A 26,469-nucleotide genomic window follows, 5' to 3' on the forward strand; every position below is an offset into this window, starting at 1 on the left:
GAAATATCCTTAGCCATTGGAAAATAGAAAATTCGCCAGAAACAGTGACTAAATGTGTCATTAAAGGGGGCGGGGAATGAACTACAGATGACCTTCAGGAGTTGTTTACAACTTGTACAGAGTCTTAAGAACATCACACTCCAGTTCCTTTGCTTGGAATAGACTAGATTAATTTTATACTGCTGCTATGACAAGGGAAAACAAAACGTAAGGCTAGAGACTATTTAGATCTAAAATATTTGCTACCAGATGATGTGTGATGCTGGAAAGAAGCACAAGTGAAAACAACTTTCCAAAAAGCCACACTATACACTTCTAGTCCACATCTAGAAGTGTGCACTGTTCAAGTCTTTCTTTTTTCTTTTTTCCTTTCTCTGTTCCCTATGATGCCATGAGGGCCATCGAGTCCAATCCCCTGTTATGATCATCCAGTCTCTGTTTAAAAACCTTCAGAGAAGGAGATGTTGCTACACTGAGGCAATGCATTCCATTGTCAAACAGCTTTTACCATTATAAAATTCTTCCTAATTTTTAGGTTGAATATCTCCACAGTTTGAATCAATTGTTCTGTGTCCTATTCAGAAAGCAAGCCGGTTCCATCTTCAATACAGCATCCATTCAAATATTATTTAAGCATAGCCATCATGTCACCTATTCTTCTCCAGGCTACACATATCCAGTTCCCTAAGCTGCACTTCATAGGGCCTGGCTTCCAAACATTTGACCATTTTGATCACACTTCTCTGGACACATTCTACTTCTTCAACATCTTGAATTGTGATACCTAGAACTGGTCACATTCCAGATGGGGTCTGAACAAAGCAGAAGAGCTTTTTTTTAAAGGATTTTCAAATAGGAAATCTAGAGTTCAACTTGGTCTATGAATGGTTGTTGCCAAAATGGCTCTTACATCTTCATTGAGAATGCCTGTTCTTTTCTACCAACACTAGCAAAAGGCTGCGTAGCCACATGGTCTGTGAAAAACAACCAAATAAGTTTATCAGCCTGTCCTGACTGCTTGCACATGCTGATGAAGCAGTAGAGTTGGCTGACATATTTGCTTGTTTGCAAATGTTTAAGAACACAATTAGTGATGTTCTATGCGATTTTCTCCAGCTGCTGTGGATTTTATTGGATTGTGATAGTCCTATAGACTCTTAAAGTTAGATTAGGCAGTCCCTGTAAAACAGAGTTTATGCATTTTAGTACACAGTTGAATACATAAAATGTTTTGGCATGTATATGTATATACAGACTGCTAATCTGTTGAAAAGAAATTATGCCTAAAGGGATACAATTTAAGCCGTGATTTCTGAGATGTGAAAGAAGATAAGTCAGGGTGAGACAAAATGTGGCAGCTGGGCATAGGCTGAATATGTTAAAAGCACTGGCAACAAACAGAACCCATAGAATTATTTTAAAAAACTGAAGCCAGAGAAATAGCTTGAAATGTCCTAAAGCACTAAGATCTGTTACATCAACCATATATTGTCATCAGATCTCTTGTAGGTTTGACCATCATTTCTCAAGTTCTGTCCCTTTGCTTTCATGGTCCAACCATAGGACCGAGTCCTGATAATAGTTCTAACTATTCTTTTAAGACAGCAAATGAAAAACATAGGAGCACATTTGCTTGAATTCCCTTATACTAATGGAATGGAGAGCATCTTTCAAGGTGAAGCTGTATCATCATCCTATGCCCTTTGGACCTCAATCACTGAAACAGCATCCCTCAGATAGACTCTTTCCTGGCAACTGAGCACAGAAAGATATACATTTTTCTTCCCTGGTGCAGCCAAGCTGGCCTTCCTCAAGCTATTTCCACTTAGTTTAGGTACATTTAAAAAAATGTCAAAGAATTCATAGATGACAGCACTTTTAGAAACTGGGAAAAGAACTGCACAACTGTAAAGATAATACTCAGTCACACATTTTTTTTCAGCCAGTAATTTGCAGTGGGCCTCAAACTGCTGAAAAAATTCCTTCCATAGATGTTATATAACACAACTGTGTTTTTTCTCAAGTAATGAATATTGTCAGTTAAAATTATCAATCCAGTTATTTTGTGACCGATAACAACTGTTAAAGAAAAACCTTATGATGTTAATTATTATGTGCAGCTGGTAATGTAGGTCAGCCAGCATGTTTGGGTCACATCTGGTGGGTATATCTGTATGAATTTTAGAATACAGTTTGGAGAAGCATTATGCTACTCTGGGGAAGAGAAGCAATATGCTGTAATGCTGCTATGCTCTAACAGCAGTGCTTTTTGCTATGGTGGAATAGCTATTTATTCAAGGTTTATGTTTTGCTCTCTCATTTGAATGAAGATGAAGAAACCTTATTCTGAGTTACTTATAAGGACTATGTAAGTTTGTTGCACTGTTTGATTTTGTATGCAACACTGCATGTTTACACCTCTGCTGATAAGAGTAAAGTTTTTCTGTTCCTTTTTTCCTCATGCCTGTGTGTCTTTTGCATGGGACTTGGCTAAAATCCGCTTCCGCGCAATAAGACCCAGGCAGCCTCATTTGGAGCTGAGTAGATTTCCTGAGTTAAAGGCAACAACATAGAGTAGTTTCCATACTAGTGAGGGATAAATCCATATTCTAATCTGGTTTAAAGCAGCTGTCCAAGGGCTGAGCCTATCCCCATACTGGTTGAGCATTCCTTATCCAGAGTTCAAAATCTAAAATGTTCCAAAATTGTCCACATAAGTGGCTGAGATAAGTGACACCTTTGCTTTCAGATAATTCTGTGTACACAGCATTTGTATCAAATTACCTACAGGCTATCTGTATAAGGTATATATTAAACATCAATGAATATAATATTTAGTTTTGGTTCCATCTTGAAGTTCTCTCTCTAGGTACATATATACAAATGGTCCCAAGCATTTCAGATAAAGAACACTCAACTAGTAATAGTTTCAGCATTTCAATGGCTTCTTCAAATATCAGACTGAAACTACTATTGAGCTAAGCCACCACTAACAATGCAGCATTTATATATTTGATTTTTTTATAAAAAAAATCATAAACTTCATGAGAACTCATGGCCTTGGTCATCCTTGCTTTTAAAAATATGCTTTTTATAATGACCCAGAATTCTTGTTTAATGAGACAGAAAATGCTTCTGAAGACTCAGAGTCGTTGTTCAATGTGCTCCCTTACATTCTTACTTGGTGGTTGGAAGAGCGCACTCTCAAGGAGGTCGTAAAAGAAAAGACAATGAGGGGAGGTACTGAGGCTACACAGTGGCCACAGAAACGATGAGATCTGCTTCAGAACACCTGCCATAGATTCCCTGTACCTGTATGTAGACAGTACTCAAGGTCAGCATCTGCTCAAAGCATTATAGTCCTACTTGGGTATTCACTGAGTGAAGAATCTACATGGACATAGAAGGGCTGATGGGTCCTGCTCAGGGCTCCACATATGTTGTTGAATAACTTCTGCATAGTGGACCCTTTACTGCCTTTAGATGTTATTTGTGCAATATAGATCCAAATTCATCAAGTTAGATCTCTCTCTTCTGTTTATCTATATCTATCTGCTTCTCTGTGTGTGTGTGTGTGTGTGTGTGTGTGTGTGTGTAGAGCACCCAGAATCCCCAGCCACTCCTTATTTGATGGCATTGAAAGCAAAAAAGTAATCTTTCTGCACTATCCAGTTCCCCCATTACATCCCCCATTCTGTGGGCATGGTTCAAAGTGCAATCCTGCTTTATTATTCATGCCAGAAAGAGCCCTGCTTCATTTGTGTTGCTTCTTCATTCTAGAAACACCAGAAGAAGGTTTATTTGTTAATAATCACAGTGCAGAGTCAAAATAACTTTAAAACACAGAAAGTATAAAATGGCTCACTTTTAAGTATCTAAACTTGCCCTTTGAATCATGTTGCGATAGCCGAGAACAGGCAGCTAGCAGAAACTTGGAATATTGTACATTTTGTGTGTGCTCCAAGTGACACCCACCCACCATCATGAGGTGGGGTCACTGCATTCCACTGAAGCTGCAGCTGTCGAATAGTCTTCAAAGGCAGTCATATGCAGAATTCATCACACACGGGCATGAATATGGATTGTTAGGCTGCATTCTTGTTAAAGAGAGTCGTTTTGCCAGATGGAGTTGGACATTTGTCAAGTTCTCCATAAAAAGAAGCCTTATTTAAAAAGGGATTATTCGTCTGTTTTTATTTGATTCATTGTTATTATTTTGAGGGGAGTGATCAGCTATGAATTAATTGAAGGTTGCTGCCACAACTGTGATTCTGGAAATTATATGTGAGTACTCCAGCAAAAAAATTCTTTGCTCAGGGTAAAAAGGAAAGAAAGAAAGAGAATTGTCTTTTGTAAAAGAAATGTGATCCTGACTATTGTAGTTTTAGTATTTACACAGACAGCTTTGGCAAGGTTTAAAACTGGGCTCCACTATAAAACCTAAAAATGTCCTGGACATGAAGTTGTTTACATAAAATATGAGAAGATATAGAGTTACAGGGCTGGGGATTGGAAGAGACTTCTAAAACCATCCTCCTTGTTGCTGACGTCACATAGAAACCAGCTGCTGGGATGATGCTAAACAGAACTGTTTTTCAGTTTGCAAAAAGTTGCAAAGTTGATCTAATAAACTTCCAAGGGCTGTCTTGATTGAGAAGCTGATGATTTTCCTTTCTTTGAAGGATCAGTAATTTCAGAACTGGAAGTCTTTTTCCCACTTCACTGTTCTCACTGCAACTTTAGATTTGGACTGACGTACACACAGGGGGATTCTTCTACTGCAAAAGGTAGGTCTATACTTTTTTATTTGTTTTAAGAATTATTGTTCTTCTTCCCCTCATTTGAAAAAAATGGCAATATTTTCAGAATGTGATGGACTTAAATGCTCTGTTCAAAGGGTTATTTAGACATCTGTCTACTTCCCACCCCCACCTTTGATTTGAATGTAGGTCAGGAATCATTTCAGTTAGAAATGGATTTGGTTTTTCAAAAAAAGGCAGCATGATTTTTTCCTAAGCAATGAGTGAGAGAATTAACAGCATGTATTTAAAATGCATTTTATTTTATCTTATTCACCAGAAGAGGATTTTAGATGCATGCACATAGTCACATAGAGAAACCTGCTGCTGCCGTTAGATCAAAACTTAACGGTTTTGTAATACGTGCTCAAAATTCGGCACAGTTGAATGACAGAGATGCCTATGGATCAAAAGAAGCCATGCTTATCTTAAGCACTGTCCTGTGCATCCACTTTTGTTCCTCTCCATTAAAACATAACACCTCCTTGACTGATGTCACTCCCTGTTATTTTTAGTAGATGCTTTCCATTCCACAGAAGGGTATTTATTATAAACTATTTGGACTTATCAACACATGTTTGCATGCAGGGGGAATGAGATTTAAAATTTTGTGTTGTGGCATGCAGAATTCTTTTAAAAAGAAGACTGGTTTGTTTCAGAGAAGGGGGTGTCCAGCGGATATAGATGGCATTGATTGTTCACATAGTTTTACTGCTGTATTGAGCATCTGACCTTGGCTAGGACACTGTGGAGACGTGTCAGGGCAGCAAAAGGACAGATGCCCTGCTGTTTTCTAAGGCAATCCAAAACCGCAGGCAGTATCTAGAGTTTTGACACTGGAATGGAACATTCCAGAATAATTGAGACTGATCATATTCACCCCAGCACCTTTCTGAGCGTTAGATAAGCACTTTGCAGACCCACTGGACCAATTTACATATCATTTGAAATTTTGAGGTGCCTGCAGGTGAGGGGAAGAAAGCTTTTCCACTGGGTTTGAGATGTATTTTCTTGTAAAAGGCAAAGGTTTCCTATTTACATGCTGAAGAATTGGTTTTATATATATTGAGGGTTACTTGTGTAAGAAAAAGGGAATGAGATTTTCAAGACTTTTTGTCTTCCCCTGGCCACTGTGTGTACTAGAGAAAAGGAAATTCAGTTTTATTCTCCTAGGGAAGAGAGGATTTATTTGACATGAGACAGGGATGAAGAACGGAGGTCCTTGGAGGCATGTCAGCACCATAATACCAGCTTGAGCAAAATTAAGCAGTGACCCAGTTCTCAATGTGTAAACATCAGCTGGAGCTTTAGTGTACACAGAAACAATTAACAAGAAAATGTGGCCAAACCATGAGCAACCATGCAAACAAACAAAGGGAACTTGAATGAAAGGGAAATGTATCCTCATGATGTTACTTGGCTGGGACATCTGACAGGGTCTCAGGAAGTTGTACCTTTGCTTTACAGATGTGATTTTTCAGTGAATACTTTTCTAAAGCATGTTAGTGGTTGAAAGGTAGTAATTTGCAAAAGTGCATTGTTGTGATTAATTCAGTTTGTGATTACTGCCCTGCATCCCATTTTATAGAGGAAAAGCTCAGTTTCATAAAGTGACTTGCTACAGATTGAGCACAAGGGACTTCTGGGTCCAAGCCAATTCTTTAACTACCTGGCTATACATTCTCTTCTGCATGAGTTGCATCACAATCTGGCTGATAGGTGCTCATCTACTAGGAATATTTAAGTAAAGGGGAGCTTGCCCTGAGTAATGTGGCCCCAAGCTCCCTTTCAGCCATCTTACTCTACGAGCATTATCTGTAATGTAATGACTCCAGCTGTGCTCTTCCAGAACTTGATTGCATTTGGATTATCTCCAGTGTGGCTTTGTAAATGTCGTTTGGTGGGAAACAGATTGCAGATTGCAAAGCCTGGTTTACCATATAATGATTTTTAAAGCGCTGTGTGCTTTATTCTCCATTAACATAGTAGGCTCTTTTGTAAGTGCACTGTTTGTATGAGAGAAAGGCACATTAAGGAGAAAGGTATTATTTCCATGCTCGTGCTTTAGCAGTTGTACATTTTCTGCTTCTCATTGAACGATTGCATTAAACAGATGTTCTGTCTTTTCTTATTTGATCCCTTTACACAGAAGTCTCGAAAGAGATTAATCTTTGCATTGTTTAAGCCAAATGGGCGAAGAGAGGAGCTGCTCTTTTAATGCCTCTGATGTCTGTTTGAATGGGTCAGCTTAAAAGTCAATTTAATTCCCTTCCCAAAATACTGTATTTTTTAAAAAAATGTAACAACAAACCCAATAATTAGGGCAAACTTTTGCAAATGTTGAAATGGCTGCACATGCTCATTTTGAAATAGCATTTATACTATGAAAAAGCTTTCACTGCAGTGGAAACTTTAAGTAAGAAATTGTTTTTGAGCAACAGTCACTGTAGTCCCTGGCTGGAAGTGATGGAATCTTCATCGGCTGGCTGCTTGCTACAAGAAATCCAGGCCCTTTTTCCTTAAACAATCATTCCCTCTTGGCCTCATTTCTGAAAAATGCCGTGTTGTCTTTGAATAGCTCTGTTAACTCTCAGTGAAGTGACTCTGATTTGTAATAAAGATGTTCTATTTTTTCCAGCCAGGTATAAACAGAAATACATTTGTCTAATCCAAAGCCTTTAGAAGCCAAACTGAGAAGGGAGGAAAGACCAAACCATGTGGAGTTTCAGAGTCCAGTGACAGACCAAGATGAGATCTGGAGAAAGAAGGCGGTGATTGCTGTGTTGGGCAGGTATGCTATTCATTGACTTCCATTGGTTATGAAAGAATAATGTGGAATTTGTCCAGTTTTTTCATACTTATTACAGTACTTTTAAGAATTGAATCTCATGAAGCAACCTTGGAGGTAAAGGGACTTATCTGGTTTTGGAAAGGCTAGGAAAAAGCCCTGGCCTAAATCCTGAAGAATAATTTCTGTCAGTCAGAGTTGGCAATACTGGACTAGAGAATCAAGAGGCAAATCAGGGATGGCAAAAGTGTGACTCATGGGTGGAATAAAGCCCCAGAATAGTTTTTATTGTCCCAAGGCATATCAATTGTGTATTTTAAAAATATAACTTTTTGTTACACTTAAATGCATCCAGACACTCTTTGCGGAGCAGTTTCACCATGTTTATGGCTCGGCCATTATTGGTACAAGTGACTTGGAGCTGACTTCTGAATTATTTCTTAATGTAAACAAGAGCTTCACACCCACATTTCCATTCTTGGAGAGGAAAAGGCTTAGAGGGCAATTTTTTTTCAGCGGGGTGCATCCCTCTAAGGCAGTGGTTCTCAACCTGTGGGTCCCCAGGTGTTTTGGCCTACAAAACTGGCTGGGATCCCAGAGATCCCAGCCAGTTTACCAGCTGTTAGTATTTCTGGGAGTTGAAGGCCAAAATATCTGGGGACCCACAAGTTGAGAACCACTGCTCTAAGGTCTCCAGGGAAGCCAGTGCAGCCCCCTAAATCCCAATTGTTTTGCACCTCTGGTCTTATTCAACATAGGTCCCTTTCTCTGTCCTTATTTTCCATATATCCAAAAAAAGGGATGAAATAAAAGAAAGAGGAGAAGAAAAAAGGAGAAAGAACTCATATGGGTGGCATAAGACACACTACTATTTGAGAATGATATTTAAGAACAGCCCCATGTCTAATGATAAAAATGATTTTAAAAACTTATATTTTACATAATAACCAACACTTCGTGACAGTTTTTAGATTCAGCAATAAAGAAGAAATGTAATTAGTAAAAAAAATCAAATAAAGTATATATTTAAAATATTTCCCTCTTCAGTCACTGAAAATAGCTGATTTTTTACCGAGTTTGAAAAAGTTACTTTGAGGGATGGGTGGAAGAGAATACCTTCCATAATCTAGCTTCTTACATGGCCATACTTGCTGGGGGATTCAGTGAGCTGATAACCAAATATAAATGTCCCAAGTTCTAGCATACAGAAGCAATGCTGGACTAGATGGAATTTGTTTTTCCCCTTTGCAGGGTATTTCTTAAACAATAGTGAATATTTAGAAACACCTAAGGCAAATACATTAAACCCTTTGGAAGTCCCGATTTTCCACTTCTGCTTCATACATTCAATACATGTGAGTGGACTATTGGGATTCATGAAAAAGGATAGTTTTCTGAAACTGAATTCAGCCCACTACTGTTGTGGAGTAGCTTGTGTGTGTGTCTATATTTGCTTATTGGAAAAGGGGGATGAACAGAATGGTTGCGTCAGGGTAAAATCACCTTCATTAGCCAGCCTGCTATCTTTAGATTCACTGAGGCTGCCTTGTCAACAAATGAAACAAGCAGGACGTGAGCAAAGCCTTAGGACTTGCAAAGGTGTCAGGGCTTGAGTTTCCCTGTCAGGCGGTTCAGGAAGGACAGAGATGGCTCAGCAATCTGCAGCAGCCTTGCACTACTTTACACAAACATGATCCCAACGACATCCTTAAACCTGGACACGTACATCTTATTTGGATGAATATACTCTACCTATTCATTATATGTATGTTATTTCTTTATATGCCTGTTCTTTTTCTGGATTGTTTAGCAAAATCATGCCACTTACACTTTAATGTTTCAATTACAGTGTTAAAAAAGCAAATGTAATGTATGCAAGTGTATCAATTGTGCGTGAATTCTCATTTATAAAGCATTTATAAGATCTATATGCATATGTTTGTGGTTAATGTATGCTTCTTCTAGCATCCATAAAATCAATTGTTTCTTCATTGTTAAACCATGTCTTAATGTTAGTAATTAATTTATTCATTATCACATTCCAGAGGTTTTTTGTGCCATTCCTCTACAGGTGGTTTTTTAATCACTTTCCCTTTTATACGACAAGTATCGTTGCAGCTAGTTATTAATTATTAACAGTATCCAGTTCTTCATTAATTAAATTGCACAGATCACATTATGCAGGTCCGGTCTTTGAAAGTATGTAGCATATCTTTCCAAAACAGTCTGTAATATAACATACCAGCATCATTGGTGTATCATTTTCAACATTTTACGCCCTGGAAGTAGCACTGTACATTTTAAAATTAATCTTGTGAGCACACATTATGAATGCGACATCAAACGTTAATTTTGAAACATTACTTTTTTAATGTTTAATGTAATGCCATGAAAGTCTTCTACAATACATTACCTTTTTTAAATTACATGGTCTAAAAGTGCAATGAAAGAAATGTATACAGTGAGATTGAAGGGGGTGCTGCATTAGATTTTGAATTTCCCACTTTTTATTTTTCCACAGATCTGTTGCATTGGGACTTTTAAAGAAAAGCAATTATCTGTTTAAAAACCTACTGCAATCTGCAACCAATCTTTAGTGCAAAGAACATTGCACTGACCTCGCTGTTTTTCTTGTGGCTCCTCCCCACCGCCCCAACAAAAAGGTTGCTGCCTGTGCCGAGTACCATTTCTCCAGGTGTAAAACACATTCCCATTCCAAGGAACTTTCAGAGTATTTTTTCTCAGTTGAACCACTGCAACTATGGCCCTACAAGCCCATCTGGAGAGCTCAACTGAGAGGGACTGGAATAAAGAGAAGATGGAATTACTGGAGCGTTTTGACAGTGAGAGGAAAGAGTGGGAATGCCAGTGGAAGGTCATGCAGAAGAAAATAGAAGAGGTATTCTGAATTATTTCATACTTCCCAATTGTCCTGATTTGGCAGATACAGTCTGATGAATCCCATTGTTTTGCTTTTCCAGATGCCTTTAAAATGTTTTCTCTCCTCCCACTTTTCTCCTTTATCCGCATCTAACTTCAGCTGTTACAAACCGAGTTCAAGGTGCAGAAGCAGTTTGCACTCAATTAACACAGAAGTGAGGACAAAGCTAAGCGGCTGCGTCCTCTCCTAGCTTGTATTCTCATACATCCCCTGAGGTTGCTTGGACATAAACACCCTGAGGTCTCATTTTTATTTGTGAAATGTTGGAGGGTGCATTATTTTGACTACCAGGGCATTATAAAACATGTTAAAGGAAATTAAATCTTTCATAGAGCTTCTGACAGAGTCATGGTGTTGTTGGAAAAGGTCGCCGAGGAATGTAGCTATGAGGGGGTAAAAAAAATTCAACCTCGTTAGATGAAATTTCTCCAGTTACTAAAATGTCAGTAACTTAAACTACCCAGACCAACTAAAAACATTATGAGTGTCATGTTTTTAGGTCTGTTCCTGAAGTTATTTGGGGCAATGATCAGAAAACTGCAACACTGGTTTCTAGATATGGTTATCATGATTTTCTGTGGGTGAGCAAATGAAGAGTAGTACATGGCATATATTCTGTACCTCTGAAACTAGAACCGATAGGAAGAAACTGGTACTGTTTCTGGACTTACCAGGTAAAAAATACCCAGAAACAGGTCTAACATTTGAGGCACCAAAGGTACATATGTTGGCCATGGCCAGTGTTATCATTAATGCAATTTAGGCATCGAAAGTAAACAGCAGGCAAAGTTAGCAAGAAAATGTGAACAATGTGAATGTAAGAGTTTTAGGTCAGAACTATTTTCATTGTCTCATTCTCTGCAATACTAGAAACTTGGGAGCTGAATGAAAATTGGAGAGAGGGAGGGAAAATTTATATTTGGGGGCAAGGTTGTCATTTTGCTCTCATATACCTACCCTCTGTTATGACCAAGCCCTGATTTTGAAGCCGGTTTGCTTTGTACTGTGTTAATTAATTGATCCATCTAGCTTTGTATCATCTATTCTAATTAGAAGTAACTTTCCACTTGCTTGGACAGAGGTCTTTCTAGTCCCACTATTTGACATTTTACTAACTATGCCCAAGGTTTTTTTAAAAAAAATAATAATGAAGGATTGGTTACATTACTAGGTTGGTCTTAACCTTAACACATTCCTGACAAGTTACTGTTTGTGCTTGGAAAGATAGGCTACATCGTCCATTGTTAGATTTCTCTTATTATTTAGTAGGCTTTGCAAATTATCTCTATTATTCTATGTTTACCTGTTGATTCCTGTGCTAAGTAGATAGGATGACTGACAATCCCTGTTTTCTGAGATAATTTGAAATACTTAAATACAATTCTTTTTTTGCATCTTCCTGTACTTAATATGCACCATTTTGCCACTCCAGTAGCAAGGATAATGTGCACTGCTATGGACAGTGTATGTCAGTGACATGTTTGTAAGGCACCTTTTCTTGAATAAAAATGATTTAGAAATCACAAGAGCTTAGGACATGACAATTAGGCCATGATGCTTTTGTTAGTGTTAATGTAATATTGATGTCAGCAAATGGTTGGTGAAGGCTCTTGGCCAAATATGTGGTGTCCTTGGCCTTGAGCAGTCCCACGTGTTAGACAGTAGCAGCGTAGCCTCTATTTACAAAAAGAACCCAGTGCACTTGTACCTTTATGACCATGGCTTTCAACGAGAAATGACAAGTAGTCTGGTTTACTGACACGTAAAGCAGGGGCAGGAATCATATGGCTTTCAAGTTTTGCTGAACTGCAACTGTCAGCAACCCTAGACTGCATAGAATGGTGAGGAAGGCTGGAGGTTGCAGTTCCACATCCAGAATGTCTCAAATTTTCTTCCCCAATGTGTATGGGACAGTCTTACATCTATAAGCATGTGACACAAAAACAGGACAAATTATTCTGGCATAGCCTTGCCCCCCTCCCCCCCCCCCTCTATATTGATGACATTCAGTTGAAAAGGATTACAATAAACAACATGCCAGAGGCCAGACACAAATTGTATTTATACCACTCAGCTCTCATCTGTCCTCTGCCAGCCTTCACACAAGTCCAGTTTATTTACTTCTTGTGTTCTCATAACAAGATTGTAAGTCAGTGGCATCTGGGACCCAACTAATCCACAGAAACTAATCAGGGCATTGTGTTTTTAATGCATTGCTTGTTTTGCACATTCATCCAGAATGTTAGTACTGATTAAAATGTTTGCATGTACAGAAGATTCCACTTATTCTTTGCTATTTTGAAACTCCAAAATGCTCATAACTTCTAATTAGGAGTCATATATTCAAAAAATTGGCATCAGCTTTAACTGGATCATTTGAACAGTTTTGATGCACAAGAGTTGTTGTTATTGGGCTTGTATGTCTCCAAGACTTTTCTGGCTTATGCAACCCCAAGGTAAAGCTGTCATTTTAGAGGAGTCTTGCTTTTGTGTTCCTCGGACACTGAGTCAGTGTGGCTTCCCAAGATCACCCAGTTGGTTTCCAAGATTGAGTGGGGATTCAACTCTGGTCTTCCAGTCTCTAGTTCCATATTCATACTATTCCACACTGACAGCTTCTAGGTGAAGCAGATCTAGGTCACTCAAGTAAGTGTGCATCTACAATGTAGAATGAATGCAGCTTGACACAACTATCATGGCTCAATGCTATGATACCTTGGGAGTTGTAGTTTAACAAGGTCTTTAGCTCTCTCTGACAAAGAGGGCTGGTGCCTTACCAAACTACAACCCCCAGGATTTTGTAGTACTGTCATGACATTTCAAATGGTGTCAAAGTCCAGTGTAGATGCTCCCTAAATCATTGATCCAGGATTGCATATTTACAATAATAAGGCAAATCTGTCCGAGTCCATATAGATACATAGGATAGCTTCTTCTGAAGGCAGCTAATTATTACTTTACATAATAAACACTGTAGTGAGCCTCCTGTTCTATTTCACAAACAAGTACATGCCAGCTTGGGCAATGGTGCCCCAAAATGTCTTTCACTTTTTCCTAATTTCTGTATATGCTGTGCCATAGGCCTAATACTATCTGACCAATTATCATCCTCCATGATAGCACTTGGTAGTTTTTGAACCAGTTGGGAGGAGTAGCGTTTTTCAGGCCCTCTCTTAGCATGCAAAAGCCACACTGTCATATGCTTTCTGTGCAAAACACAGCCATAGCATCTAATGAACTGTTGGACATCGGTTGAATCTATTGAAAAGATAAATGATGCCCTAGCCACTGGGTTGAACAGTTTTTCTAAAAATAAACTCTAAACATTTCAGTCTGTTCATGGATTCCAATCTTTACAGTCTGATGACACGCATTCCAAGTGAAAATAAATGTCACCCTTTGTTCATCAGCTTTGTAAGCTTGTTGGAGTTTAATAGGAGGGCTTTTGTTTCCTTTTCAGCTTTACCAGGAGGTAAAATTAAGACGTGAGAGCAACATGAATGCCTTTGAGAATAAGGCCATTCAGAGCAAAGCACCACCACCAGCTCGTTCCCCCTCTGTAGAATGGAGAAAAACCCAGGGACAGAACAGTTCTTCACCAGACAAAGAAAGTTTGCCCATCAAGGCAGAAAAGGAAAGCAAAGACACAAGAAACAAGAGGAGAAACCATGTTTTTGCAAAAGATCATCTTGTCTTGGAGAGTTGCAAAGAATCCAAAGACTGCCCAGGCCTGAAAACAACCAAGAATTACACTCAGGATCTCAATATTGTGAGTACCCACAGGCTATTAGTAGTGAAATAGATGTTTCCCTGAGCACAGAGGAAACCCTCGTTTAACTGGCAAAAAGAATAACAAATGATTATTATTGGTTATTTAATGACTATAAGCTTAATACATTCAGCATACCTGAGGCTATACCAAAGCAGCTGGAAGATAACATGATCAGGCCAGCCTGACTTGATGCTAATTGCTGACACATGGAAGTGAGCATCATCCTCTCCTCTGTATTCAAAATATCTCTCTCCCACCCAAATATTGAGGATATTGTAATTTTTCAGATAAAAATAATAATATTATTAATAATATTTTTTAAAAAAAACCAAAGTATGTATCGTTGATGTTGCAATCCCAGACTACAGCAGGGTGTGCTGACCTCTGTGATTTTCCCAAATGCGGGAAACTCGACTGCCTAATTTGTGGTAGGATGCAAATTAAGATGAACTGTAGATATTAATTATTATAGTTTTAACTGGTTTTATATGGATTTTTATTATGTGATATTAAATGTTTTTAATTAATATGTATGTATGTATGTATGTATGTATGTATGTATGTATGTATGTTTTCAGGCTGAAAAGAGTGGGATAAAAATGCTGTAAATAAATAAATAAATAAATAAGAGAAACAACTGGAAAAGCTGACACGATACAAGGATTTAAAGATAGAACTGCAAAGACTCTGGCACAGTGCCTAAAGATGTTGGCCTGAACTTAAACACAATTGGTGCTGACAGGATTACCATCTACCAGTTGCAAAAGGCCACCCTACTGGGACCTGCAAACATTATTCACCGATACATCACATAGTCCTAGACACTTGGGAAGTGTCTGGCATGTGATCCAATACAACAGCCAGCATAGTGACGTTGTTTGCTGTGTACTAATCTTGTTGTGTTTAAACAATAATAATAATAACAAATTTATTTGTATTCCACCCTATCTCCCCAAGCATGTTTCTCCACACTCTTCTGTTTACTAAATATATTTGATGACAGAAACTTTCACTCAACTATTGTCCTGGCATAGGCAAAACACAAATTGTCTGAAAACTATGATTAGTAATTGGAATCCTGCTTCATTAGTGCGCATGCCATCTGTTCCTCCCTTTCTTTTTATTCATCCTTGTTTTTTGTTAACTGACATTTATGATTAAGGTAACCCAGCTTTCTCCATAACTATGGATTACCAGGTACCTTCTGTTGCAATCCAGAGCAGGGAACGAGGCCCTAAGATAACTATCCACCACACTTGGCTGTGAAAAACAATCCTTTTTTATTGAAGAAAAATAGTTACAAAATAAAGGAAAAATGCAAGTCAAAAGCCACAGCAAAATTAGCAAACATTAATTTAAATGGACAAAGCAAAACCAAAAGCCTCACTGGGAAATACTGGAATCTGTTAGCAATCCACTAACCATACTTGATATCCTAGAAATCTTCCCAAACTATGGCCAGGGAACCGGGAGAACTGCCAAGGTCTTCATCAATTCTGAAACGATGCCTGAACTGAGACAATCAGCCCGGCGTATTGCAATTAAAACTCAAGAATTGGTTCCGTGAACCGCCCTTCTGTTTTGAAGCCAATGTTTTTAATTCTTGAATTCGGGAGGATCGACGCAAACTGAGTGATTTACTTCTGTCTTCCCAAATTTGGCCCCTTCTGTTGCCATTACAGTTAACAGGTGCAGAAGGGAGGGAAAGTTCAAGGTCTCCCTCTGAAACATTCTCATGAACACTGGTACTTTCATTTTCCAAATCTACAGAAGTTCCTTCCTCACTAATTTCAGGAACATTGGCATTTTCCAAACCTACAGCAGTTTCTTCCTCACTAATTTCAGGAGCATTGGCATCAAAAGGTACATTTCCACTAGCATCAGTAAATATACTTTCATTAGCATCAGGAGGAACAAACAGAGAATCATGTTCAGGTTCAAACTCAGGCTGAACCCCAACACCTTCCTTATAGTTTATGTGTTTGCATTACCAAGGCCTGTATTAGTTCTCTTATCACCCAGTATCATTTTGGTTGTAAGGAAAGAAAGGGGCTTTCACAAAGGGGCGAGGAAGAGCTGGAGCCAGGCATGTAGCTGGGGGGGGCGGCGGCTTGGGGGGCTTCAGCCCCCCCCCCCCGAAATTCTCATGGTGGTCCGCGAGAAGGCCTTACTGGTACATTATTTAAACTGTTATGTTTATTCATATCATGATCTGATCACCATGCTCAATATATCCCATATGCATGGGGGTATTGGGGTAACGATTTGCTAAGGTAGACCCTCTTTCACTCAGACTCACCCCCCCCCCCCCCCCCCCGAATCAAACTCAGCTCCTCCTAAAACAAAATCCTGGCTACGGGCCTGGCTGGAGCCATCTGTATGCATGGATTCAGCTCCAGAAAGGCAAGCTACTTTGCTTATAAAATGTTTTTATGCATTATTTTACGAATTCATACCTTGTTTCCAAACTACATCTGTCTGTAAGGTATCTCACAATACAGGTTGAGTATCCCTTATCTAAAATGCTTGAGAGAATAGATGTTTTTTAAATGTTGGACTTTTTGTGGGCGGGGGGATGGATTTTGGAATCTTTGCATATACATGATGAAATATACTGGAAATGGGACCCAGGTCTAAACTCAACATTTATTTATGCTACATAGACTCCTTGTACACATAGCCTGAAAGTAATTTTATACACACATTGAAAGAAAGTTTGTGTACACTAAACTATAAGAAATTAAAGGTGTCACTATCTCAACCACAAGTTATAGACAATTTTGGATTTTGGAGCATGTCAGATTTCCAGATAAGGTATATTCAACCTGTATAAGAAAACATTACCTTATATAGGAATTATGAGCTGTATTAGATCAGTATCTCCTGTATCTTAGTGAAATACTCTCAGAAATGGAATCTAGTTTGTGTCTTAGACAAGTGTTCACAGCTTTTCAACAATATAGTAAGTACTTAACTCTTATAAAATCATACATTTTGCATTTTATACAGGCTCTTAAAGAACTTGCCAAAGTAAGCGAAGACTTGTGCAGCTACCAAGAAGAAATCCGTAAGAAGTCCAACAACAAAAGGTAAAACGATGTCAGATCTTTTACTTTTGGGATGTGTGGAATGAAGGACCCCACTTTGCAAGATCTTTCATTCCTGTAATTTGGTAGTTGAGTGTGGTTCCCAAACATGATTTACCTGAAATGTGTACAGACAGAGGCACCATGGAGCTAAAATGTCCTGAGTATTTTACGCAAATGTGCCTATCTGCAGACTGAGGTCTACTGCAATGCCCTCATCTGTGTCAACCTGTGAGGCCAATACACTATGAGTGCACCTACACTGTAGAACTAAAGCAGTTTGACTCAGCATTTTGGAATCATGTGACTTTTACTTTGGAGAGGCACCAGCACTATTTGGCAGGGAAGGTTAAGACCTTGTAAAATTACAACTCCCGGGATTCCATAGTATTGAGCCATGGCAGTTAAAATAATGTCAAACTGCATTCATTATACAGCGTAGATCAGTGTTTCCTCAAACTGTGCTCCTCCAGGTGTTTTGGACTTCAACTCCCAGAAATCCCAGCCAGCTAGTCAGCGCTTAGGAACTGTGGGAGCTGAAGTCCAAAACATCTGGATGATCACAGTTTGAGAAACACTGGTGTAGATGCATCCTGTGTTGAGATATGGGGGATGACCTTCTGAACCATAGTACCCCAGATATATAATTTCATGCTCCTGGAGGCCTAATTGGTGCCTTATCTAGATAATTTCAATTTATTATTAACTCAGTATGATGATAATATACTTTGGCATATTTAAATTATTATTGTAAACTGGCCAATACACATTTTGGTGCCTCAAATGTTATCCCTATTCCTCAGTATATTTGACATGCTGATTCCAAAAATAGCATCAGATTTCCTCTATCAGTTCTAGTTTTGAGATACAGAACATATACCAGTTACCATCTATTCACCCATAGAAAATTATGGTAACTTTATCTAAGAAACTATAGCTGATGTTGTGTATCATGTGCAGTGCTTTGAATCAGCACCCCAAATAACTCCCGGATCAGGCTAAAAACCAAGATAACAAGAAAAAAAATGTTTTGTGAGGCTTTTCTCTCCACTTTCTATCAGGATACTGTGACATTTTCCCACCACTGTCCTGGCCACTTGTTCTCTTAATATGGGGCTAGAGGGAAATATTTTTGCAGACATTGTCCCGTGCAATACATGACCTAATGGTTTCTCTAAAAGGGTTTTTTGAATGAATACAAAGGGGACCATTGCTTTTTCCCCAGTTACTCAGTAAGTCACTCAGTCTCTATTCTTATCAGATAACAGTAACAGTCCAAAAATCACATGGAGCCCTGAGATAATCTGGGCAAATAAAGAAGGCTGATATGACTGGATGTTTAAAGAGGAGGCATGTCTGGTCTCTTCTGTAGAAAGATTTCTGAAAAAGATTTCTCGCTCTCTGAATTACTGGGGACCTTAGTCCTGGACCTCATAATCTAGCTCTATCAGTAGTACAGTTAACAAGACTAAGTTTTACATAGTTCACTGGTCAAATAAATGAAAATATGGACTATCTTTGTAGTTTATTTAACTGGGTCAAACATTTTCTCCGGTTGTGATATAAATGTCAGCTGGTGCTCCTATGAAAGCCTCCCAGATAACTGAAAAAATATTTCAGTTCATGAGTGCCATGCCTTAATCTTTCCAAGATCTTCCTCTATTCATTTTTGGATTAACTAAGAGAAAGAGAGGGAGGGGAAGGAGGCAGAAACCTAAACTTTTAAAATAGAAGACCATTGCTTTCAGCTGCAAGTGTGACCAAAGGAGACAAGACCCAGTTTAAATTCCTTTGGCATTAATCCAGGGAAGTCAAGTGATGTCTAAATGCCACTGACAACCATAGCTAACTTATGGGCACAAGATCCGGAATTGGACAGTACATCTATAATCTGACCAATGTTGTATTAATCTGATTGATGTTCTCTTCCCCTTTCCCCTCCAAAGCATTTTTATAAGAAATATTAAATAGGTAGCATTCATCAGCCAAAATAGGCAGTTTTTTCCATGGGATGCTGGTGGGATCCTATCCTAATATAGTCCCTTTAAAGCAGCATTCCCAACCTTGTATTCATCTGATGCATTAGACTGCAGTGGTGTCTGATGGAAGTTGTAATCCAACACATTTTAAGGGCCAGCAGGTCTTGCAAAAACCTTAAAGACAAGTATGCACTATTGTTTTGTGCTCTTCATCTGGTATTCAATAGATTCCTAGTGTGCTGGAAAGACTAGATTTTAGGGCAACTGCCATCTTGAGTGATATTACACCTCTCAGTGAGTATTGTAAAATCATATGGCTTTGTAGAAGTGTATCATAGCTTTAATCAATTAAAAAACAGATTTAAAGCAGTAAACGTGTGGGCTTCCAAGTACTGGCATGCCTCAAGTAACAAAACTCCTGGCAAAGTTACTTCTTTTCACAAAGTCTTTTGTGCCAGTTACACTTTACTTTTTCTTCTTTGTTCTCTGCCTAGCCGGGATTTTTTTAAAAACCAAGCTAGCAATAGGAGCAGGGTGAAGGAGGGCTGGAGGAGCACAGAATGTCAGTGTCTAGATGCAAAAGTAAGTTTGAAGTCAATAATGCCATAAAACTGGGAAAGAATGGGGTTCTGCTCTACAATAATAGTTGTGTGTTCCAAGAAGCAAAGTAAATAGTGGTTTCTGTCCTAGGAACACGTCTACTTCATTAATTGAGGTACATCTGTAAAACTCTATGGTTGCAGCTCATTAGAGGAATTGGGAGAAACACTATAACATTACTAGTTACCTCTTAAAATGTTTTGTTTTTTTTATGTATGGCAGAAAGAAGTTCTTTCCTTCCCTGGGACAATCTGCAGAAACAGAAAACACACTAATTACTACACAAGAAATGAACCATGTGCATCAGAGTGCTCCACATCCAGCTTCAATTTCATTTGAAATAGAGAAACAAAAGAATAATAAGAATTTGATTGGCACTAGTTTGAAGGAAATTTCATCTAGTGCTCTTGCTGGAGTTGAAAAAAGCACCTTTTTACTCTGGCAAACAAGAGACGCCCCTCCTGTTCCTCCTAGAAGCACTTCTCGACATTTAGCAAGCTCTCTGGCCCAAGTTTCTGAAGCATTTGTCAAAGAATTAGGCCATCGGATCAGCAGTCAGACCAAAGAGTCTCCAGATGGAAATGCATTTATTCATCCTTTGTTTGCCAAGCAGTGTGATGCTCCAGTGTCTTTGGGTGTGCTTAGTAGGCCTCCTGTGGCTACTACAGGATCCATAGAGAAAGAGGATCCATCCCTTAAATGCAAGCCTATGTCAGGTTTTTGTCATAACACCTGGTCCTGTGATGCAAGCAAAGTTGGAACTTGTGCTCAGAATGGCTCTTCTCCACAGCCCGTCCAGAAAAGCTGTTCCGATGGGAACATGATGCCCTCAAAACATCCTCTTAAACCTCAAAACAATGTAAATTGTGCCAGGGACTGTTATACTCCTATATGTGACACCCTAGGGGATTCTGGATATGGAACTGGAAAAACTCAGCGCAATGAAACCCTGGAAGCAAAAATTGATGAGTTCAACAGAACTGTGTTTCATACAGATAAAGCTCAAAAGTGTTTGCAGCAGAACCAGATGCTTTCTGTACAACCGGGAGATCCTGAACTCTGTTGCCTCCAACAAGCTGGTCTGCCTAGCAAAACACAAAATGAAGAATCACTGGGTGTTCTGAATCGCAAACCGTCTTTCAAGAAGGATGAAAAACCTTGCACACCTAGCAAAAATATCAAAACAACAGGACAACAAAAGCAACTGAATGGACTTCTTAGTGGCTACCATCACATGCTTCATGAGCATGCTTGGAGGCCAAGTAATTTGTCTGGTCGTCCACGATCAGCTGATTCTCGGTCCAACTACGGTGTTGTTGAAAAGCTTCTGAAGAACTATGAGAGATCGGCCTCCTTGTGGAACTCAAACTTTCACCAAGAGCAGAGGGTACCAATGGAAGCCAAATTTGTTGAGGGTGGTTGTGAAAAAGTGAGTCAGTATTTTGAAATGCTCCAGTCTGACCATGGAAAGCAGGAGCAGCAGAAGACCTCAATCAAGCATGTTGGTATTTACACTAAAAACAGCAAAGAGAAGCAAAAATTCCCTGAGGTATTACTTTACAATGAACATTGGCTGGCATCCTGTTGGTTGTTGAAGAGTCAGAATTTTGTTCTGACCACGTAACAACCAAAAAGATGCAAGTTAATCTCTTGATATTCATTTTTTGAGAGAATCATAATTATTTGTAATTTTAATTATAGCATCCAGCTATCCTGTTATTCTGAGAGGATAATTTTATCTAAGTAAAAGAGAGGGACTATTCTTCAGGCTATCTTGAATATGAGCTAGATATATTCTTCTGAGAAACAGAAGAAAATAAATGACAGAAACAGTGCTCAACTACCACACCATGTTAGAAAAGGTCTAATGAGGAAGAGATTAGTCATACATTATATATTTCTCTTTCTTTGGTTTAGTAGAAAACAGGGTGAGTGACATTCCTGTATAGGAGGTACCAGGTGTTCTGGTTGCATGAATGGTCATGCTCTGTGTAGGGAGATAGTGCCACACATGTCAGCCCCCTATCAACCCCAGCTCTGTCTCAGGATGCTTCTAGACTGGGATAAAACCCTTGCCAAAGCAGGTTTTAAAGCCTGCTTCAACATGGGTTTTTGTCCCCACAAGCCACCCAAACCTGGGTTTTCCCGGGGAGGATGCCTCCCAAAACAACCCTTAAAAGTAAAGAAAACTTACCCAGCTTCCATTAAGGTGCTCCTTCAACCTCCTGGCATGAAGAAATTATGCCCCGGGGGGGGGGGGGAGTGTTCATTTCTTTGCACCAAGAGGATGCAAAGAGCACCTTAATGGCAGCCAGGTAAGTTTTCTTTACTTTTAAGGGTTGTTTTGAGGGTTAGAGGGGGAGGGGTTGGGCATTATCCCAGACCTTTGGGCTCCAGGAGCCCAAAAGGTTCGAGATAGCAAATGGGGATTATCCAGTAGTGAGTCCCCACAGGCCCAATACTCCATTAGACCCAAGCTTTTCAGGAAGGTCTGGATCTAATGAGGTATTGGATTAATTTGGAATAACCAAGATTACTCCAAATTAATGAATTTTTACCAGGGGTGTTCTGTGGACACCCCCGGTAAAAATCCAGACAGGTCCCAAGATATGGGCCTGTCTGGATGGGTCCTCAGATTTTCTTTGTCCAAGGATAAGATGCATCTTAGTTTTAAAAGTTTCTTTTTTGTCCACTACCAAAATTACTGTCCTCTCCCCACAATGTTGTGTGAAACCCTGTCCCTAGGTCCTTGATCTTGCTACATTACACAACTAGTTCTGAAGGGGTATCCCAATGTCATAGCTATGAAAGTAATTGAAAAGCTCAGTGGAATCACTGACAGTTTTGAGGATCCTGTTTTCGCAACATTTCCTACTCTGTTGAAAACATTTCATGTTTAGGCATATACACCTACTCGGCTTTTTGACCAAGTAAAACAGATAAAGGTAAAGGTTGCCCCTTGACATTAAGTCTATTCGTGTCCAATTCCAGGGGGTGGTGTTCATCTCCATTTCTAAGCCAAAGAGCCAGTGTTGTCCGTAGACACCTTCCAGGTCATGTGGCCATCATGACTGCATGAACCTCCATTACCTTCCCGCAGAAGCAGTACCTATTGATCTACTCACATTTGCATGTTTTTGAACTGCTAGGTAGGCAGAAGCTGGGGCTAACAGTGGGAGCTCACCTCACTTTCCAGATTTGAACCGCCAACCTTTAAGTCAACAAGTTCAGAGCTCAGTTAGTTTACCAGCTTTTAGGAGTTTTGGGAGTTGAAGGCCAAATCATGTGGTTAACTCACAGGTTGAGAACCTCTGGTCTTGCATCTAGAATGTATAAGGGCATAGTTTTTGTGCCTAATTAGACAGTGGTTGAGTCCATTCTGATGTAAGCCTATTGTGCAAATAAAGTTGTACAGGTTTCTAATAGCTAAGCAATAAGGTTTCTTACACATCTAAAAACCCGACAACATAGCAACAAGTGAGTTGCCTCAATAATGGACCCATCAAATGACTGGTTCATTTTGCTTGAATGCACACCAACACTGTATAGGTTTGGCTGTATGCAGATTAATTCTAAATTAAAGAATCTCAGGCATTTATGTCTTATTTACATGCCACATATTTCTTCAACACATGCAAGAGGTTTTTTTCCCCATTACATAGTTACATCAGTATGTCAACCGTCAATAATACATTCTCAGGGCCTTTTAATAGCCTGTGGCCACCTGTTGTCAGGCTGCCCAGTTGATGTTATGCCATTCTCTTGAAATACCATGAATGCTTTTTTGAGAGTTTTTGTTCTGACGGTTTAACCTAAAGGGTCCCATTTGTGTTGTAGGTTTCTGCTCCAGTTAAACAGTCAAATGGGAAAGGCTTTTCTCGACCAGCTCGACCGGCAAACAGGCGTTTACCTTCCAGATGGGCCTCAAGATCACCCTCAGCACCACCAGTTATAAGAGAAACAGCTCTGAATGAACTCTCTTGAACTTGTGTTAAGAGATCTCAAGAACAGTGGTGTGGCAACTGATCCATACCTCCTGGGAGCTCATTTTCCATGCTCCTGATCAGAACCAATTATAGGCAAGTGTATGTTGGTCAATAATAACCTGGTATTTTCAACTTGCTGGAGAAACAGTTTTGATTCTTAGACCATTATTCTAGTCTTCAGTGTTTTTAGCAATTCGAAAAGGATGCCTTCTTCCCACCCTAATATGTATGTTTGTGTGTGTACATATATTCATATTTTAATGTCCATAGCATTCTTCCTTTGAATGACATTTGCTGATATTCATCTCCCCAAACAGTTTTTTTAAAAAATAACATAAAATTTTCTTTATATTCTGACCTTTCCCGCAAACAGCAGGAAAAAAATGCTGTATGCATGATCATGTGTATAGGTGCATGTGTTGGAATAGGATGTATATTAGTCTGTATGTAGAAGTGGCAAACTCAGTACTAGTGTTGACACTGAAATTATAACATATGCCTATATACATACATAAACACACACATTGTTTTGGTTTATTTGAAGATTTGAGCATATATCGCTCCGGTAACAATTACATTTTGTATATCTTTTACAGGTTTCACTGGTCTGGTATTGGATATACAAAAACTAGCATATGCATTTTGGGAACTATGATAGCAGAGAAAAGGGATTTGCAACTATGTATCAGAAGCTCAGTGGATTTATTCCGTACTTGCGCTTGATATTCTCCCTTTCCTTGTTCATTACTCTAAACTTTACAATACTAGGTCCAATGAACTGGGCGTAGTTTTTCTGAATTAAATATTTGCAATTTATAATGGCATTCGTTTCTTTTTTTCACAGTGTTCAGACATTCCTAAAAATTTTGAGTTCTCTTAAAATGAGTGTGCTTACCATTCTTGGAAATATGACTTACAGGTGGGAGTCCAGTAGTCTTCTGATGAGAAATGTGTCTTATATATAAGGAAAAGAAGGATACAGATGCCTAAACAAGCCCTTAAGATGGAACTAAACCTGACAAAAGCTTGCTGCATCTAATAGTTTACCACATCATTCTGTGTTTGCCCTGTGGGGTGCTATCTAAATCTGAGGTGTGGAAATATGATCTGCAGAGTTAAAAAAAATAAGAGTAATTTGATGGGGATGGCAGCCTTTAAGCATTTCATAAGACATAGAATACAACCCCTCTCTATGTCTGATATGTTCCTAGACCACCTCATTCCACTCCCACACCACTAGAAGCCATAGATAATAGCAAACCCTATCCTGGAATCATGTCATAAAATCACACTGGAAGTACCAGAGATGCCCACAATTACTTCCTCTGTGTGTGTGGTGTTTTTTTGGAGTGAAACCCTTGATACAGAATCCATCAGTAAGTGATCTGTACCCAACTGATGCTAAGGCTTGCCAAGTGTCAGATCTTGATGTACTGTGTATGAACTTGATCCAGGTTTTCCAACCTGGTATTATTGCTTGAGTCAGAGGCTTTAGTCTGGGTAGACAATATTCACCAGTTTGTGTTTTGAAAGACAGCAGAAGAATAAACAAGTACAGTCCTCTGAAGTAAACTTGCCCTTTCTTAATCGGCTACTAGACTTCTATGGCTGAGGTAACTGTCCATTCTGCTCCTGTGAATGATACAAGTGGTGCTCAGTTATGAAGTTAGCTTCCATTCTGGCACAAGCCTGACATACAGTACATAAATATTGCATCAGGATAGGATTGCTGTGGTGCCAGAAATCCTAGACGGGTGGCATTAGAAGTATGTATTTGCCCTCATCTGTCTCTTGTGTTGTTGGCTGTTAGTATGCTATGTGTGTAGCCTGTTTTATTTCTCTTCCCAACAGTCTGAATGAAATATAGACCCTGCGGTGCTGCCTTGTTAAGCATCATAAAAAATGCCTACTTCCCCATTGTGGATTTTTGTTCTTCTGAGGATTTTTGTTCTTCTTAGAAATAAGTATCATAAAACTGTCTCCTTTCCCTTTGTGAATTTTCTTTCCACTTAGAATTGCTTAGGAGGAGGAGGATAACAGGTTACTAGGCTTGTGATGAATAAAGAAGCCATTCTGATGCCACAGCTTTGTTCTTACATTTTCCTACCCACTCCACCTCAGTCAGGTATCATGTTTGCAGGCATTTCAGAATAAGTATATACTGCAGTAGAAAATTAAAACGAGAGAGAAAAGTTAATATTCTGTGCCAAATTAACATATTTGGTGCCAACAAAAGCAGCATTCTGCAAGATATGTATATTACATAACAAGCAACTTTGCTTATGTTTACATATTATTCTGTTTCTGCTAATGTGTGGGTGTAAGAGCCCTGATCTTCCATAATTAGAAAACCCACAAACTCTGCAACTCTTAAGGCTTGAAAATTTTCTTTTGCTGGTGGCAGGAACTAAAATAATTGTGAATCCAGAGTGGTGAAGCATTCACAGGGTTCTACATATCTTCAGGGTCCTCATTATCCAAAACGAACTGTGCCATCTTTGGAAGACACAAAGTAAAT

General features: G+C 39.1%; 1 protein-coding gene across 2 annotated transcripts; it reads left to right on the forward strand.

Annotated features, from left to right (window-relative positions):
* Positions 1-7,020: 7,020 nt before the first annotated feature.
* On the forward strand, positions 7,021-24,770 carry KIAA0408 (KIAA0408 ortholog). 2 transcript variants are annotated; one of them, XM_067466818.1, is made up of 7 exons: positions 7,021-7,041; positions 7,438-7,590; positions 10,109-10,486; positions 13,989-14,297; positions 17,310-17,389; positions 20,188-21,514; positions 23,803-24,770. In XM_067466818.1, exons 3-7 carry the CDS (start codon positions 10,349-10,351, stop codon positions 23,947-23,949), a joined length of 2,001 nt encoding a protein of 666 aa, XP_067322919.1. In that variant the 5' UTR covers positions 7,021-7,041; positions 7,438-7,590; positions 10,109-10,348; the 3' UTR covers positions 23,950-24,770. The 2 variants fall into 2 exon arrangements, with proteins under 2 accessions (XP_067322919.1, XP_067322920.1); XM_067466819.1 differs by having other exon boundaries at positions 20,188-21,394.
* The last annotated feature ends 1,699 nt before the right edge of the window (positions 24,771-26,469 follow it).

This window comes from Anolis sagrei, chromosome 1, assembly GCF_037176765.1.
Source record: "Anolis sagrei isolate rAnoSag1 chromosome 1, rAnoSag1.mat, whole genome shotgun sequence".
NCBI lineage: Eukaryota > Metazoa > Chordata > Lepidosauria > Squamata > Dactyloidae > Anolis > Anolis sagrei.